At 40.2% G+C, this 18,142-nt stretch overlaps 1 protein-coding gene across 9 annotated transcripts in view; it reads right to left on the bottom strand.

Annotated features, from left to right (window-relative positions):
- supt3h (SPT3 homolog, SAGA and STAGA complex component) overlaps positions 1-18,142 on the bottom strand; it is a 425,840-nt gene that overhangs the window by 38,873 nt on the left and 368,825 nt on the right. For all 9 annotated transcript variants that reach the window (XM_063035264.1, XM_063035273.1, XM_063035254.1 and 6 more), the window contains one exon: positions 8,152-8,262. In XM_063035264.1, the coding sequence (XP_062891334.1) occupies positions 8,152-8,262 (111 nt within the window). The remainder of the gene's footprint in view (positions 1-8,151; positions 8,263-18,142) is intronic.

Here is an 18,142-nt window from a genome sequence, read left to right as displayed (position 1 = left end):
CAAAATGAGGTAGTAAATTGTATTAGACATTGGTTTAATCAGGGAAGCCAGAGAGTGGTAGTGGATGGTTGTCTCTCTAACTGGAGGCCTTTGACGAGTAAAATACTGCCGGGATCGATGCTGGGTGTTTTGTTGTTTGTCATCAACGATAAACTGGATCAACAAATTTGGGGTGTAGTGAACAGTGAGGAAGGCCATCCCACTCGCAGTGGGATCTGGACTAGCTGTAAAAAATGGGCAGAGAAATAGTAGATGGAACTTAATGAAGCCAAGTGCAAGGTATTGCACTTCGATTGGATCAACCAGGGTAGGTCTTACATTGTGAATGGTAAGACACTCAAAAGTATGGTAGACCACAGGGATCTGGGAATATAGGTCCTTATTAATTGAAAATGGTGTCACAGATAGATTGTAAATGTAAAGAAGGTTTATAGCACGTTGGTCTTTATAAATCAAAGTACTGAGTGGGTTGTGGGTTGTAAAGAAGGTTTATAGTACATTGGTCTTTATAAATCAAAGTACTGAGTACAGGAGATGGGATGTTATGTTGAAGTTGTGTCAGACATTAGTGAGACCTAATTTGGAGTACACTGTGCAGTTTTGGTCACCTACTTACAGGAAAGATGTAAATAAGGTTGAAAAAGCACAGGGCAAATTTACAAGGATATTGCTGGTCTGGAGGTCCTAAGTTATAAGGAAAGATTGAATCATTTAGGACTTTATTCCTTGGAACACAGAAGATTTGATTGAGGGATTCAGAATTATGAGGGGTATAGATAGGGTAAATGCAAGCAGGCTTTTCCCACTGAGGTTGGGTGAATTTACAACCAGAGGTCATGGTTTAAGGGTGAAAGGTGAAATGTTGAAAGGAAACATCAGGGGAAACTTCTTCACTCAGAGGATCGAGAGAGCGTGGAACAAGCTGCCAGCACAAGTGGTGCATGCGAGCTCAATTTCAGCGCTTAAGGCCAGTTTGAATATGCACATGAATGGTAGGGGGATAAAGGGTTATGGTTCCGGTGCAGGTTGATGGGTGTAGGCAGGTTTTATGGTTCAATGTGGTCTAGACAGGCTGAAGAACCTGTTTCTGTGCTTTACTTTTCTATGACTCTCTGAATCATTGCTTAATTAAAGTAATAGTAACTTGGCTTCATTTCAGAAGATCCAATTGTTTTTTTAAACAGTAATCTACAAACAACATTCCTTTTATTCAGATATTTTAATTCCTTTCATCTCAGTCCTCCCATCTCCCTCCCTCTACGCTCATTGAGTTATCCGTACAGAGGTATGACAGTTTTGGATGCTATGCTCACATTATCATGACTGCAGTCAATGTTTGTCTTTCACTGACCGGGTCAAGATTCTGACAGAAGCTATACTGAGTCAGCAAAGATATGAAACAAAAACAAGGTTTGTAGTATGGACAATGACTTCATCATTAATATAAACTTTAGATGAGCCTTATAAATAGATGACTCATAAATTACTTTTGCACCAACATTCTACTTAAGACCATAAGACAAAGGAGCAGAAGTCGGCCATTCGGTCCATCGATTCTGCTCCACCATTTTATCATGAGCTGATCCATTCTCCCATTTAGTCCCACTCCCCCACCTTCTCACCATCACCTTTGATGCCCTGGCTACTCAGATACTTATCAATCTCTGCCATAAATACACACAATGACTTGGCCTCCACTGCCGCCCGTGGCAACAAATTCCATAGATTCACCACCCTTTGACTAAAAAACTTCTTTTGCATTTCTGTTCTGAATGGGCGCCCTTCAATCCTTAAATCATGCCCTTTCGTACTAGACTCCCCCATCAAACAACTTTGCCACATCCACTCTGTCTATGCCTTTCAACATTCGAAATGTTTCTATGAGGTCTCCCCTCATTCTTCTAAACTCCAAGGAATACAGTCCAAGAGTGGACAAACGTTCCTCATATGTTAACCCTCTCATTCCCAGAATCATTCTAGTGAATCTTCTCTGTACCCTCTCCAATGTCAGCACATCCTTTCTTAAATAAGGAGCCAAAAACTGCCCACAGTACTCCAAGTGAAGTCTCACCAGCACCTTATAGAGCCTCAACATCACATCCCTGCTCCTATACTCTATTCCTCTAGAAATGAATGCCAACATTGCATTCGCCTTCTTCACCACCAACTCAACCTGGTTAACCTTAAGGGTATCCTGTATGAGGACTCCCAAGTCCCGTTGCATCTCAGAACTTTGAATTCTCTCCCCAGTTAAATAATAGTCTGCCTGTTTATTTCTTCTGCCAAAGTGCATAATCATACACTTTCCAACAATGTATTTAATTTGCCACTTCTTTGCCCATTCTTCCAATCTATCCAAGTCTCTCTGCAGACTCTCCGTTTCCTCAGCACTACTGGCCCCTCCACCTATCTTCATATCGTCAGCAAACTTAGCCGCAAAGCCATCTATTCCATAATCCAAATTGTTGATGTACAATGTAAAAAGAAGCGGCCCCAACACGGACCCCTGTGAAACACCACTGGTAACCGGCAGCCGACCAGAATAGGATCCCTTTATTCCCACTCTCTGTTTCTTGCCAATCAGCCAACGCTCTATCCACGTATGTAACTTACCCGTAATTCCATGGGCTCTTATCTTGTTAAGTAGCCTCGTGTGTGGCACCTTGTCAAAGGCCTTCAGAAAATCCAAATATACAACATCCACTGCATCTCCCTTGTCTAGCCTACTGGTAATTCCTCAAAAAATTGTAATAGGTTTGTCAGGCAGGATTTTCCTTTAAGGAATCCATGCTGAGTTCTGCCTATCTTGCCATATGCCTCCAGGTACTTTGTAACCTCATCCTTGACAATCAACTCCAACAACTTCCCAACCACCAATGTCAAGCTAACAGGTCTATAATTTCCTTTTTGCTTCCTTGCCCCCCTTCTTAAATAGTGGAGTGACATTTGCAATCTTCCAGTCCTCCCGAACCATGCCAGAATCTATCAACTTTTGAAAGATCATCGCTAATGCCTCCGCAATCTCCACAGCTACTTCCTTCAGAACACGAGGGTGCATTCCATCTGGTCTGGGAAATTTATCTACCTTTAGACTATTCAGCTTCCTGAGTACTTTCTCTGTCGTAATTGTGACTGCGCACACTTCTCTTCCCTGCCACCCTTGAGTGTCTGGTATACTGCTGATGTCTTCCTCAGTGAAGACTGATGCAAAATACTTGTTCAGTTCCTCCGCCATCTCCTTACCTCCCATTACAATTTCTCCAGCATCATTTTCTATTGGTCCTATATCTACTCTCACCTATCCTTTACTCTTTATATACTTGAAAAAGCTTTTTAGTATCCTCTTTGATATTATTTGCTAGCTTCCTTTCATAGTTAATCTTTTCCCTCTTAATGACCTTCTTCGTTTCCGTTTGTAAGCTTTTAAAAACTTCCCGATCCTCTGTCTTCCCACGAACTTTTGCTTCCTTGTATGCCTTCTCCTTTGCTTTAACTTTGGCTTTGACTTCGCTTGTCAGCCACGGTTGCATCCTTTTTCCATTCGAAAATTTCTTCTTTTTTGGAATATACCTGTCTTGCATGTTCCTCACTTCTCGCATAAACTCCAGCCACTGCTGCTCTGCCGTCTTTCCCGCCAGTGTTACTTTCCAGTCAACTTTGGCAAGTTCCTCTCTCATGCCACTATAATTTCGTTTACTCCACTGAAATACCGACACATCAGATTTCGGCTTCTCTTTTTCAAATTTCACAGTGAACTCAATCATGTTATGATCACTGCCTCCTAAGGGTTCCTTCACCTCAATCTCTCTAATCACCGCTGGTTCATTACACAATACCCAATCCAGTACAGCCGATCCCCTAGTGGGCTCAACAACAAGCTGTTCTAAAAAGCCATCTTGCAGACATTCTACAAATTCTCTCTCTTGAGATCCAGTGCCGACCTGATTTTCCCAATCCACTCGCATGTTAAAATCCCCCACAATTATCATAACACTGCCCTTCTGACAAGCCTTTTCTATTTCCAGTTGTAATTTGTAGTCCATATCACTGCAGCTGTTTGGAGGCCTATAAATAACTGCCATCAGGGTCCTTTTACCCCTGCGATTTCTTGGCTCAAGCCATAAAGATTCTGCACCTTCTGATCCTGTATCACCTCTTTCTAATGATTTAATATCATTGCTGACCAATAAAGCCATGGCTCCCCCTCTGCCTACCTTCCTATCCTTCCGATACACCGTGTATCCTTGGACGTTCAGCTCCCAGAGACACGTATCCTTTAGCCTCGTCTCAGTGATGGCCACAATATCATACCTGCCAATCTGTAGCTGTATGACAAGATCATCCACCTTATTCCTTATGCTGCGTGCAGTTAAGTATAACACCTTAAGACCAGTATTTGGTACTTTTCGCTTTGATTTCACTGCAACTTTATTGCACTGCAACTCATCCCAATGGCTACAAGTTTGCCCCATCACCTGCCTGTCTTTCCTGACATATTTACTGCTCACTAAAGATTTATTTCTGTTTTCCCCTTCCTCCGCTTTATCATTCCTGTTCCCATCCCCCTGCCAAATTAGTAAACCCTCCCTAACAGCTCTATTAAACCTTCCCACCAGGATATTGGTCTCCTTCGGGTTCAGGTGTAACCTGTCCATTCTGAACAGGTCATACTTCCCCCAGAAGAGATCCCAATTATCCAAGAATCTGAAGCCCTGCCCCCTGCACTAGTCTCTCAGCCACGCATTCATCTGCTTGATCCGACTATTCTTGCCCTCGCTAGCACGTGGCACAGGTAGTAATCCCGAGATTACTACCCTGGAGGTCCTGCTTCTCAGCTTCCTTCCTAACTCCCAGAATTCTCTCTTCAGGACCTCTTCCCTTGTCCTATCTATGTCATTGGTACCAACATATATCAAGACAACTGGCTGCTCACCCTCCCCTTTCAGAATATTCTGGACCAGATCCGAGACATCCCGTACCCTGGCACCTGGGAGGCAACACACCATGCGGGTATCTCTATCAGGCTCACAGAATCTCCTGTCCGTTCCCCTGACTATGGAATCCCCTATGACTACCGCATTCCTCTTCTCTCTCCTTCCCTCCTGCACAACAGCGCCAGGCTCAGTGCCAGAGACCCAGTCACCGTGGGCATCCCCTGTCAGGTCATCCCCCTCAACAGCATCCAAAACAAGATATTTATTGCTGAGGGGGACAGCCACAAGTGTGCTCTCCACTATCTGGGCATTTTCCTTCCCTCTCCTGACAGTCACCCAGTTTTCTGACCCCTATAGCCTAGGGATGACTACCTCCCTGTAGCTCCTGTCTATCACCTCTTCACTTTCCCTGATAAGCAGTAGGTCATCAAGCTGCATAACATATTTTGTTTCTGTCACCCTGCATGGGCAGTCAGTTGGAAGATAGAATATAATGTGAGGAAAGATCTATTGGAGGCAAAGGCTCATTAAGTTAAGTCATTGGATAAAAGAGTTGAGGTATGAAGAGAGGATGAGAAGGTTGGCCCTTTACTCATTGGATATTAGAAAAATGCAGAGGAATTTGACAGGGTGGATGGAGAGAGAACATTTCTCTTAGTGGAGATATCCAGAACAAGTGCACAGCAAATGGGGGCTTAGTCATTTAAGATGGTGATGAGGAGAATTTTTTTCTCTTAAGAGTCATGATTGTTTGGAATTCTTTGTGCCATACAGTTATGAAAGTTAATACATCTAAGGTAAGGATATTTGAAACATAATGGAGTCGAGGACCATGGGGAGCGAGTAAGAATGTAGTCTGGAGGCCAGGATGAGTGGTGAATGGTGAATTCTGTTGAAGATGCAGATTGATCTGTTCCTGTTCCCGTACTGGTTGGTCTATATTCTTCGCTCCTCTGCCTTTTTTAGATTTTGAATAGTGAACTCGTCACTCAAAGATAAAATGTCTGTTGAGGTTCTCTGTAGCCACTACATTTGGGAAACTATCTGAGTTTGTAGGGCAGTAAGTTTCTCCAAAACTTTCTAAATGGCAGTTTTCTATTGAAACTGACTCCTTGCCAATTCTCCAGCAGCCAACACTCTAAATAGAATATTAAATTCAAACCTCACAATAAATTATCTATTTCAATATAAATACTCTAACAATTTCAGATAACAAGCCCTTCAGTTGTAGCATCATACCATTTGTCATGCTATCTGTTTGACAACGTAATGGTATAGTAATCCCAGATACAAATACTGGCGGAAATGCAGCCCAACAATTTGTTACAGATCAAGATCCCTGTGGCAATCAATTGTAGAGAGATTGACTGATTGTGGAATATGGGATAATGAAGTTTTGAGCCTTTAGTGCTAGCTTGCAAGGCTGGTTCTATGGTCAGTTCTAATGAAAAATCAATCTTCAATGTTCATTCAGCTTTTCTTTTGGCATAGATGTCATTGGACTCAATAAGATATAGTATTTTGAATCCCACAATGCTCAAGTATTTTCCCCTCTGTTCCCATTAACTGTTTACATTTCTGACAGACAGACCAGCTACACCTAACAAGCTTTCACCACCCTCTCTTAGTGCCATCACTATGCATCTCTTAGTCTCTTTTTGTCTTCAACCTATCATAGAACTCCTTTTGTTCTCTCCGTCCTTTCCATTCACTAGAATATATTTGATTTATAACTTTTTCTTGTTCTGATGAACAATCATTTACCTGAAATGTTAACTTTGCTTCTTCCTTGATAGATGCTGCCTGACTTGTCGAGTATTTTTAGCAGTTTCTATTTTTATTGGAATTGTGGATTGTTGAGATGATGAAATGGCTCACCATCTGTTTGAAAAAACAGTACCATGGTGGTCACCAGATACTAACAAAAATAGGCCCAAGTAATTTGATAATAAATCTATAGTCCTGTGGCAATCAATCACTGATAAATTGACTGATCTTGGAAAGCGGGAACATTAAGCTTGTTCAGCACTGCTGGCACCAGTACACTTGGCTAAGGGTCAAACCCCCTGTTGCTGAACACCTGTTCAATATTTTCATTTTCAAAGGGATTTGCATCAGCAAATACCTTGACCATTAATAAGCACAGACTCTCAAGAAGTTAAGGTATTTATTTACCTATTATAATTTTATTTTTTTTTAATTTACAGATAAACCCCAATTATCAGGAAATAATTGGAAATGCAGCATCAGTTGCTTTAAAGCACGTTGCACATAAGATTTGTTTTTAAATAATGCAATATTTTACAAGCTGTTATATGAACACAAAATTAATAGTTTTGGCATATTTAGACCTATTTTGATATAATTACATATGTAATAAGTACTAATGCTGTCTTTTTAAAGAATTCCTTTCAAAAACCAAAGCAGTACAATTTAAATTCAGCAAATGTAACACAAAATGTAGCCATCATTTGATTCTCCTTAATTTTAAAATATTACTGAACAGGAAAGATATCATTTTTGTTAGAATGACATTTGTGGAATACAAGCTCTGTAATAATAGTCTGTGATCCAACCCATAGGTTTATCTCTCTATATGGTTAATTTGAACTTTATTTAGTACGCTAGCAAACATTCCAATTTTTAAAACTAAACCAGCTAACTGCAACTTGGCACACTACCAAGGTGGTGAGCATCAACATCCTACAACCAAAGTCAGAAGGCAAAAGACAGTTCGGAAAGTTAAAATACACCAAATTCAGTCACTTGGAGTTGACACTTGAACTCTTATAAAGTGAGAGCACCAACCAGTTCTGGCACAAAAACTCGAGTCAAGTTCTCAGAAAAATGTTAAAATGAGTTTACACTAACAGCGCAGAACATTTCTTTGATACATGGTTCCCTCATTAAGTTAATCTGCAATAAATGTCTATGCAATGTATTAAAACTCATCACAGGATTTGTAGCAGCAGCCATATAAGATTCTAAAATAATATGAAACACATGAATATAATGAAAAAGAGTTTTGGTAATGCTTTAACTGCCAAGAAAGAGAGTATTTTATTCTCCTTAGAGAATTTCATAAACATTTTTGTCAAGAAAATTGCAGCTGCCACAAATTGCTCACAACAATTCCAATACTTCGAACTTTGACCACTTAAAACTAAAGACACTCCTACATATAAATATAACTTTTTATAGCACTGTTATTACATACTGTGAATGGAGAAAGAGGGCCAATTTTGCGGCTGTACCGTCGGATCACCTCTCTGATGTGGCTGGGCTGGATGGCATCACTGTGAGTCTCTAAACCACAAGCTGCAGCACTCTGTAACATACAGTCATAAATTCTTAACTAAATCAAAAACACAACAACTTCAGATAAAAGACCTACAGTACAGAAATCTGAACAAGATTGGTTAATTAAATTTAATTTATTTGAGTTTAAATAAATCCCTATAAAGGCAGTGTGGAGGAATGCAGCGAGAGGAAAATAAAAAAAATAAATGAAATAATTCTATTATTTAGTCATTTCATTTGAATATAATGATACAATATCACTTTAATACCTAACCTTGGAGTTAAAATTCAAGAAGAAAATTGTAGTGTTTAGTGTCCTGAAGGAGGGTGTCGGCCTGATACATCAGCTCTTTATTCCTCTCCATAGATGCTGCATGACCTGCTGAATTCCTCCAACATTTTGTGTGTGTTGCTCTGTAATTCCAGACTCCCTCGTCCATTCATTCCCCCCATCCCTTCCCACCGATCTCCCTCCCGGCACTTACCCTTGTAAGTGGAATAAGTGCTACACCTGCCCTTACACTTCCTCCCTCATCGCCATTCAGGGCCCCAGACAGTTCTTCCAGGTGAGGTGACACTTCACCTGTGAGTTGGCTGGTGTGATATACTGCGTCCGGTGCGGCCTCCTATATATTGGTGAGACCCGATGCAGACTGGGAGACCGCTTCGCTGAACACCTACGCTCTGTCCACCAGAGAAAGCAGGATCTCCCAGTGGCCACCCATTTTAATTCAACGTCCCATTCCCATTCTGATGTCAATCCATGGCCTCCTCTACTGTCAAGATGAAGCCACACTCAGGTTGGAGGAACAACACTTTATATTCCGTCTGGGTAGCCTCCAACCTGATGGCATGAACATTGGTTTCTCTAACTTCCATTAATGCCCCTCCTCCCTTTCTTACCCCATCCCTTATTTATTTTTATTTACCCCCTTTTTTTTCTCTTCTCTCTCTGTCCTTCTCACAATCACTCCTGGCCTGCTCTCCATCTTCCTCTGGGCTCCCCTCCCCCTTTCTTTCTCCCTAGTCCCCCTGTCCCATGATTCTCCCCCTTCTCCAACTCTGTATCACTTTTGCCAATCAACTTTCCAGCTCTCAGCTCCTTCTCTCCACCTCCTGTCTTCTCCTATCATTTCAGATCTCCCCCTCCCACTTTCAAATCTCTTACTGTCTCTTTTTTCAGTTAGCCCTGACGAAGGGTCTCGGCCCAAAACGTTGACTGTACTTCTTCCTATAGGTGCTACCTGGCCTGCTGCGTTCACCAGTATTTTGTGTGTGTTGCTTGAATTTCCAGCATCTGCAGATTTTCTCGTATTTGCAGAATTTCTTGTGTTTAACTACTGCATTCCTGGGTACTTTATTTCATTGGGAATGAATGGCAGTTTTTCTGCCCATAAGATTTTCTGTATCGGTGAACACATTCATATGGCAAAGCAAACCATGATCATCAGCAGCTTTGGGAGTGCTCCTCAATTTATGTGAAGTCTTACTTAACGACGCCCACTAAGAAAATAGCATCTTGTTTATCTACAGCTAGTTGAAGCACTGGCAGGCCTGCTACAGTCAGAATGACTGCTTCTAGGTTAGCTATAAAGGTATGCAGTCGGATCCTCAAACCCAACATAAAAGCCCAAAGGATTGGGTATACTGAGTATTCCGGAATAGAGAAACAGAATTATCATTTCAGGTTGATGAACAGGTCCTGATTTCTGGCCACTGATCCTTGCTGGAAAGTACATTTATGTGCTGTATTGAAAATAAATTGGCTTTTGACTGTGATGCCTGCAATGAAGAGTTCCAATCGATACTCAGTGCGTCGGGTTACATACAAAGAATATATTATTTTTGGGAGGACCTTGGGTACCATAACTGTAAATGAGCAAAACCTTTCTGGATCCTGTACTTTGTTAATATGCAATTTTAATGATATTGAAGATTTAAAACAGAGAAACATAGCCCTTTAAGAATATTCTTTACCACTGTAGTCACTACAATTAATTTTCTTTCTGAAATTAATATATTCTATTATTTTTCAGTTTAAAACTATTTTTACAGATAAAGATGTCCAGCTAATTCCTATTATTCAGCTATTACTGTACTGTTTATAATAATAGGTCATATGGAAGTAAAATGGTGGAATAAGCATATTCCAGTCAATAGTACAAGAAATCTTCTGATCAATTTCATAATGTAAATGTGGCCAAGAAATGTACATTGTTCAGTAATTCCTAGTGAGAAGGTATTCTCTGAGAACGGAAGGCATCTTGACAGATACATTTCAAATGTTGCTATATATAACAATAAGCTGACTTCTTCATCATGTAGAATCTTGCATCTATCCTTTTGGGTCAATGTGGGCCGAAGGGCCTGTACTGTACTGTACTATTCTATGTTCTAAAGAAAATGACTGCTCTACACAAATTTTAAAAATAAAAGCAGTTTCCCATCAGAAATGTATGAACTATAAATCAAAAGCATTACTAGCCTTGTTTTACCCGTCTTAGGAATTTAATACATTTTAGATTAAATAACAGAAGATTTTCCATTAAAGATTAACATTCCAAAGTTTCCGAAACCACTATTTAAGAGATGTTACATACACATCACATAATGATGATGACCTAAGCATCCCAAATTATATGCATTTAGGCATAACGTTTTCCTTTCCCATTGACGTGACAAAAAGAATAGACCAATGTATGTTCTGTGACAAGCCCGGCTCACAAAAAAAACTTTTGCCTTGGTATTAACTTGAAATAATTTGACGGTTGATTACTATTTCAAGACTATTTTATTATGCAGTTCTTTGTTATTATTGCTGCTGGATTCTGGTGCAACATGAAATATCCAAAAAAGTCAGACAGATACTTCTCCAACTATGTTGGGCTAGAACAGCACACATAATTACTCCTCCACCATTGCTAAAATTATATTGATCGAGTTTGCTTTCCAGCATTCGGGACCAATGAAAGTAGGTCTGGTTCTTTCCAGTAAACTTTGTACATTCCAAGAATATTACAGTTAAATTTAGGTTTGCAATCATTTCTAAAATGACTCCAAGGGCTCACGCTGAAAATATGAAATTTCAATATCAATTTTAAAAGTAAGTTTCAATTTTCCACAGAAGATATACATATTTAAATTTCATTTAAAGTACCAAATAAGACTAAATAATGTTACAATTATTCTGCAAGATGCTTTTTCAAAAAAATTAGTTTACAAAAAGTCAAAAACATGACTCAATTTCTTTTTTCCCCCACAACCAAATTTAAAAAAAATATGAGCTGTGATATGATGCAATCAGCACATCTGTAACATTCTTATAAAGGATCTGCAGTTTACTTCTGAATAATCAATCACTTCACATTCAGGGGCTTAGCACTGAGATGGTTAAGCTACTGAATTGGCAGCCAGTGTTCAGGTTCCTTAACATTTGGGGTATTTAAATTCAAGTAATTAATTAAATATCTAAATTCCAAATAGTCTCAGAAACAGTGAACATTAAAAATTGATAAGGGTTACAGAGTCTTTCAGAGAAGGAAATCTGTTTTTCTTCCAGAGGATGGCCTACTTTTGACTCCCAGCACACCAAATGAGCAGAGAAACAGGCCATACAGCTCACTGTCCATCCCATACAACATCAAGCACCCATTTTTTACACTAATCCTATCCTAACTCATTTTATTGTCCCCATATTCCTATCAACCCATGCCCAAGTTTTACCACTCATCTGTTCACTAAGGGCAGTTTACAGATTCACATTTCTGGGATGCTGGAGAAATAACACCTCACAGTCACAAGAAAATATATAAACTCCACACAGACAGCACCAGAGATCAGGGTGGAACTTGGGTTGCTGGAGCTATGAGGCAGCAGGTCTACCAGCTACAACACTGTGTTGTCCCTGTGAATAATACTAAACTACCCTTAAAAGGGGCAGAAAGGGATGAACTCGGCCTTTTCTGTTGAGCGAACTCGGCCTTTTCTCCTTGGAGTGATGGAGGATGAGAGGTGACCTGGTAGATGTGTACAAGATGATGAGAGGCATCGATCATGTGGATAATCAGAGGCATTTTCCCCAGGGCTGAAATGGCTAGCACGAGAGGGCACAGTTTTAAGGTACTGGGAAGCAGGTACGGAGGAGATGTCAGGGATAAGTTTTTTTACGCAGAGAGTGGTTAGTGCGTAGAATGGACTGCCGGCGACGGTGGTGGAGGTGGATATGATAGGGTCTTTTAAGAGACTCCTGGATAGGTACATGGAGCTTAGGAAAACCGAGGGCTATGGGTTACCCTAGGTCATCTCTAAGGTAAGGACAGCATGTGGGCCGAAGGGCCTGTATTGTGCTGTAGGTTTTCTATGTTTCTAATAAATCCTGGCATTGCCAGTGATATAAACATCCTATGAACTAATATGTTTTCCATTCATAAAGACATCTGCTGGTCTTTCATCCCTTTCAGCACACAATACACCTCACAGTATTGAGTTAAACAAAATGCAGGGAGGCTGCTACTTAGTCATTATAGCCAGGCAAGAATTGAATGTATTGTGACCACAGCCATGGAATGGAAACTTCACCTACAGTGTTCTCACGCGATACACTCACTAGCAACACACTTACCTTTTGAGTCATAAGGCCATAGGTTCAAGTTCTGCTCCAAGAGACTTAAGCACAAAAGCTGGAACTCCTGTGTTGTATTAAGTTCAAGTTTAATTGTCATTCAACCATACACATGAATACAGCCCAGATGAAACAGTGTTCCTCTGGGGCCAAGATGCAAAACACTGTACCAAGTAGTGTGATCACTCGAGTATGATGTTCTCCTAAGCAGTTGTCTATTGGTGGGTCCTCAGGTGGCTGTATTAGTGAATATTAGCGAATGAGAATTTAAATACATAACCATTTCCAAAATAAAGATTCTACTTAATTATTTTGAAGAATAGTAGAAAAATAAACAGTGTTTCAGTCAATGCTTAACCCTCTACCAACATCACTACAGATAAGTAAACTAGTCAAACTGAATGTTGTTTTTGTGATTCTGTTGTGTGCAATTGTTTGCCTCTTTCCCCACACATTACAGTAACTTTTTTCAGAAGTACTTCAGTGTTATTGGGTAACCCGAGGTTATAATGATATAAAAGCTACACTTACTGCAGAGTAATATTAGCTGAGGGAGACTTATTTGTTCATTTAAACTTAACATACTATTTTCCACATCATTCCAAAAACAGACAGATTTGCCAGAAAATGAATGGTCTGCATGTGCTTTTCTATTTAAATATGATCCATGTATTTAACTCGACAACAAAGTGACAATATTTTGGCCTTGTTGGATTATTTTCAGGTCAGACCAGAAGACGGCAGGCCAACAGTATTGATGGCACATTTGCAGGCTTGATAATACCTTAGGGCTCATACAAGTGGAATATCAGAGACTCTGTTTCAGAAGTATTCCACTTCAGCCAAGATTTGCCATAGGCTAAATTTGTTTGGTTCACAAGCTGTAATTTGGGAGTTCCTGATCATGAGTAATTGCTTCAGACAATGCAAAGAAAATAACCGTTTGAAGTGTTAATGTTCCTCTAAATTTGCAGTTATTTTTTCCCTCTTTAAACTTTTTCATTTTGCGGATCATACGTAAATACAGCCCTAGAACAGTGTACAGTGTTTTTGGCCTATAATGCTTGTGCCGATCAGGATGCTAACTAAAACAAATCCCATCTATGTGAACATAGTACATATCCCTCCACTCCCTGGATATTCATGTGCTTATCCAAATGCCTCTTAAAGATTGCTATTGCATATATTTCCAACTAACTCCCTTGGCTGCACGTCCCAGGCACCTAGCGCTCTCTGTGTGAAAATGACCTAAACTTCAAAATAAACATTCCCCCACTGACATTAAAGTTATATCCACTAGTATTTGACATTTTTATGCTGGGCAAAAGGAATATGATTATTCTATTGATGCCTCTTATAATTTTATATATTAGTACCCCTCAACCTTCGATACTCAAGAGAAAGCAATTCAAGTATGTCCTAACTCTCCTTATAGTAATACTCTCCAATCCAGGTAATACCTTATTCATCAAGAGCATGTCATAACCCTTTTAGCTTTCCTGAATCCCTGTTTTAGTTCTTTCCTGCTTCCTTTATATTTTTCAAGGACCCTGGCTGATTTCAGTTTCCTATCTTTACCAATGATTCCGTTTACTTCTTCATAAAATCTTCATCTCTCTTCATCCAAGGTTCCTGAACCTTGCCATCCTTGCAGTTCACTTCACAAGACTATGGTAGTCCTGAATACTAACCAGTTATCCTTAAAATGACCCCACATGTTAGCTGTGGATTTACCCAATAACAGTCACTCCAAATCTATCTCCCCAGTGTCTAGTAATGTTGTAATTAACCTTCCCCAATTTAGCACTCCTCCCACCACCCACACCAACCCACCCCCAATGGTTTAGTATTATCCTTAACCATAGTCATCTTAAAACTTACAGTAATGTTGCTACAAAGCGCTCCTACTAAAACTTCAATCACTTGGCCAGGCTCACTCCCCAATGGCTGACATGGACTATTTTTATAGTGAATGTGTAAGTTCTGTCCTTTCTAAGTCAGGCCAAGTCAATATTGGAGAAATTAAAGTCACCCACTGCAAAAATCTGTTGCTTTTACAATTTCCAAAATCTGTCTATATAACAGTTCCTCTGTCTTTCACTCACTATTGACAGGTTTTACAGTAACCCTGTCATTGCGAATACTTTTTCTTATTCCTGAGCTATTGCCACCCTTATTGAGCCCTCGCTAAAGGCACCTGTAATATTCTCACCAGTACAGATCCCTGACCTCTTTTATACCCCAATCGCATCTCAGCATTTAAATCATGGACCGTTTAGCCACCAGTCCTTTGCTTCTCTCATCCAAGTCCATATAATGGCCATGCACCAATTCCATGCGCTAATTCAGGTTCTGAAGTCCATCTACCTTACCCATAATACAGTCGGCCCTCCTTATCCATGGGTTCCACATGCGCGAATTCAACCCACCACAAATCGAAAAAATCTCGAAGTGCTCTTCCAGCACTTGTTGTTCGAGCATGTACAGACTTTTTTTTCTTGTCATTATTCCCTAAACAATGCAGTATCACAACTATTTTACATAGTATTTACATTGCATTAGGTATTATAAGTAATCTAGAGATGATTTAAAGTATATGGGAGGACGTGCGTAGGTTATCATGGATTGGGATAAAAAACAAACAAAGTTCTCTTACTAAGTAAGTCGGAACAGGTACATCCGGTATTACTTAGCGTCAGTTAGTCAAACGTTTGTCTTAGTATATAATATATATTTGACCTTTCTATGCATATAAAACATTTAAGAAATGTATGTTTCAGCGCCAGGCATGGGATCGGAAGTTCCCGAGTGCGATCCAGTGACAGACTGCTCCCGAGCGCGCTCTCCATCCTGCCGGGTTGATGTGGGGGATCAAAAACCCCAAACCCCAAAACCCAATAATTAAACCACTGCATTGCTTAGTAATAATTGTAGCTTTCATTAGGGCAGGGCCTTTCTCACTTTATCCTTTAAAATCATTCCGATTGTTGACCGACTGTAGACTAACGCTTTTCCAATGACCGATGGTGTTTCACTTCTTTCCGATCACTTTATTATTTCCACTTTATTTTCAATCGTGATCATGATTATTTTCGTGAACAGAAACACTGCGGATTCAGAGCTGCGCTGCCGGGTCCTACTGTCCACTGCATTGAGACAGGTTAAATAAGGTCCGGGGTTCCGCTAGGTCCTAAGGTCCACGGCATTCAGACAGGTTGAAGGAGGGACTTGAGCATCCGCATTTTTTGGTATCCGCGAGGGGTCCCGGAACCAATCTCTTGCGGATTAGCAGGGCCGACTGTACTTACTGCCACGAAGTAAATACATGACCCACTCAGTTACACTTTGCTCACTAAACTAACCTTGTCAATCTTTCCTTTCAGACCTAACCTCTATCTTCCCTTCAAACTATCCACGAGCTCATCTCCTGCTTGATCTTACCTCCACGCCATGCTGCTTTAAACTAGCATTATCAGACCTCTCTGAGAGGTTAATGGTGCCCTTGCAGTTTAGGTCCAACCTGTTATTCTTGTACAGATCTTGCTTGCCTTGCAAGAGAGCCCAATGATCTATGTATATGAAGCTTTCCCTCCTGTACCACTTCATTAGCCACTCATTCAACCATATTACCTTCTATTTCTTGCCTTACTGGCATATGGCACATTAAGTAATCCTGAAATAGATACCCGAGAATTTTTCTACCCAACTCCTTAAATTCTCCATGTAAGATCTCATCTCTCCTCCTGCCTATGCCATTAGTACCAATATGGACCTCTATCTCTGGCTTTAAAAATGCAAACAACAGGAATTCTGCAGATGCTGGAAATTAAAGCAACACACATCAAAGTTGCTGGTGAACGCAGCAGGCCAGGCAGCATCTCTAGGAAGAGACACAGTCGACGTTTCAAGCCGAGACCCTTTCAGGTCTAGTCCTGACGAAGGGTCTCGGCCTGAAACGGCGACTGTACCTCTTCCTAGAGATGCTGCCTGGCCTGCTGCGTTCACCAGCAACTTTGATGCTTGTTCCTCTATCTCTGGCTGCTCATTCTCCACTTTCAGAATGTCCTACATTTGCTCAGAGACATCCTTAATCCTGGCACCAGGGAGGAACACACTATCCTGGATTCACAGATACATCTCTCTGATCCATTGACTAAAGAGTCACTAGCATTATTGCTTGCTTCGATTTTGCCCTATTCTACTGTACAAGAGATCCAGTCATAGTGTCACTGATCTGGCTGCTGCTGACATTTTGTCCTCAGAGGTATCCAAACAGTACCCAAAGCAGTATACGTGCTTGAGAGTGGGAGAGTCATTAGAGACTCCTGCACTACCAAAGTCTGTCATTGCTGGTCATCAAAAATTGAAACCAAGGCAACTTAAATGTGTTCTTTTGGTTGTTTTTAGTTTGAGTGAAAATGAGTTGTGATGGCTGAGTGGTAAGACGAAAGTTAGTGAAGAAAGCTTACGGATGATTGGTGAAGCCGAGGCAAGATGGCACTCAGCAGGAAAACCTAACAAAGTATAAAACACCATCTGTACCCTGAAAGAATATAATAAGCATACTTTTGGCTTCTGTGAAGTAAAATACTAAACAACACAAGTAGTGATATATAAAACATACAAAAACAAACAAAATGTGGCCAAAGTGCTGAATATTATTCAGATTTATATCCTAATTTAGAAGATTAAAAAGCACAATATTTATTTACAAATTCAAATATGTAAATCACATTGAAACAATTTCATTGCAAGCAAGGTTACTAAAATATGATCTGATTCTTCAGCTCATCAATGGCTTACATGAAGATAGTGTTACATTCATTCTAAATTGTTTTTGACTGATTCTCTGTTCTTTCATATAGAATAACATAAAATTTCCTTGAACAAGGTTAAATCAAGGTACAAGTTCTTGTCTCTGAATGTACGGAATCATATTGTGCATCAGACTGCATGATTCCAGCAGTACAATTAACTGGGCAGATTTGTTGCAGAACCAGCATGGTCAAACAAAATGAGCACACTGCCGAGCTGAACGGAATAACTGCAGAAGTTAATTTCTACACACAAAAGTAAGTTCAACAACACATTGATGAGTACATCAATGAAAAAATGTTAAGAAACAGAACCACTAAGCTTCTCTTACAAGTATGGACCTTTCTAAGCTGAACCCAGATTTGAAATCCACCGAGAGATCAGGCTGTGGTACAGGTAAAATCTTGAGTTGTATCAGTTCTCAGAACAGGCAGTGTTTTGTTTCTATTTCAAGGTCTTGCAAAGTAGCACA

Source organism: Mobula hypostoma, chromosome 2 (assembly GCF_963921235.1).
Source record: "Mobula hypostoma chromosome 2, sMobHyp1.1, whole genome shotgun sequence".
Classification (NCBI taxonomy): domain Eukaryota; kingdom Metazoa; phylum Chordata; class Chondrichthyes; order Myliobatiformes; family Myliobatidae; genus Mobula; species Mobula hypostoma.
This window is presented reverse-complemented; position numbering and strand designations above follow the sequence as displayed.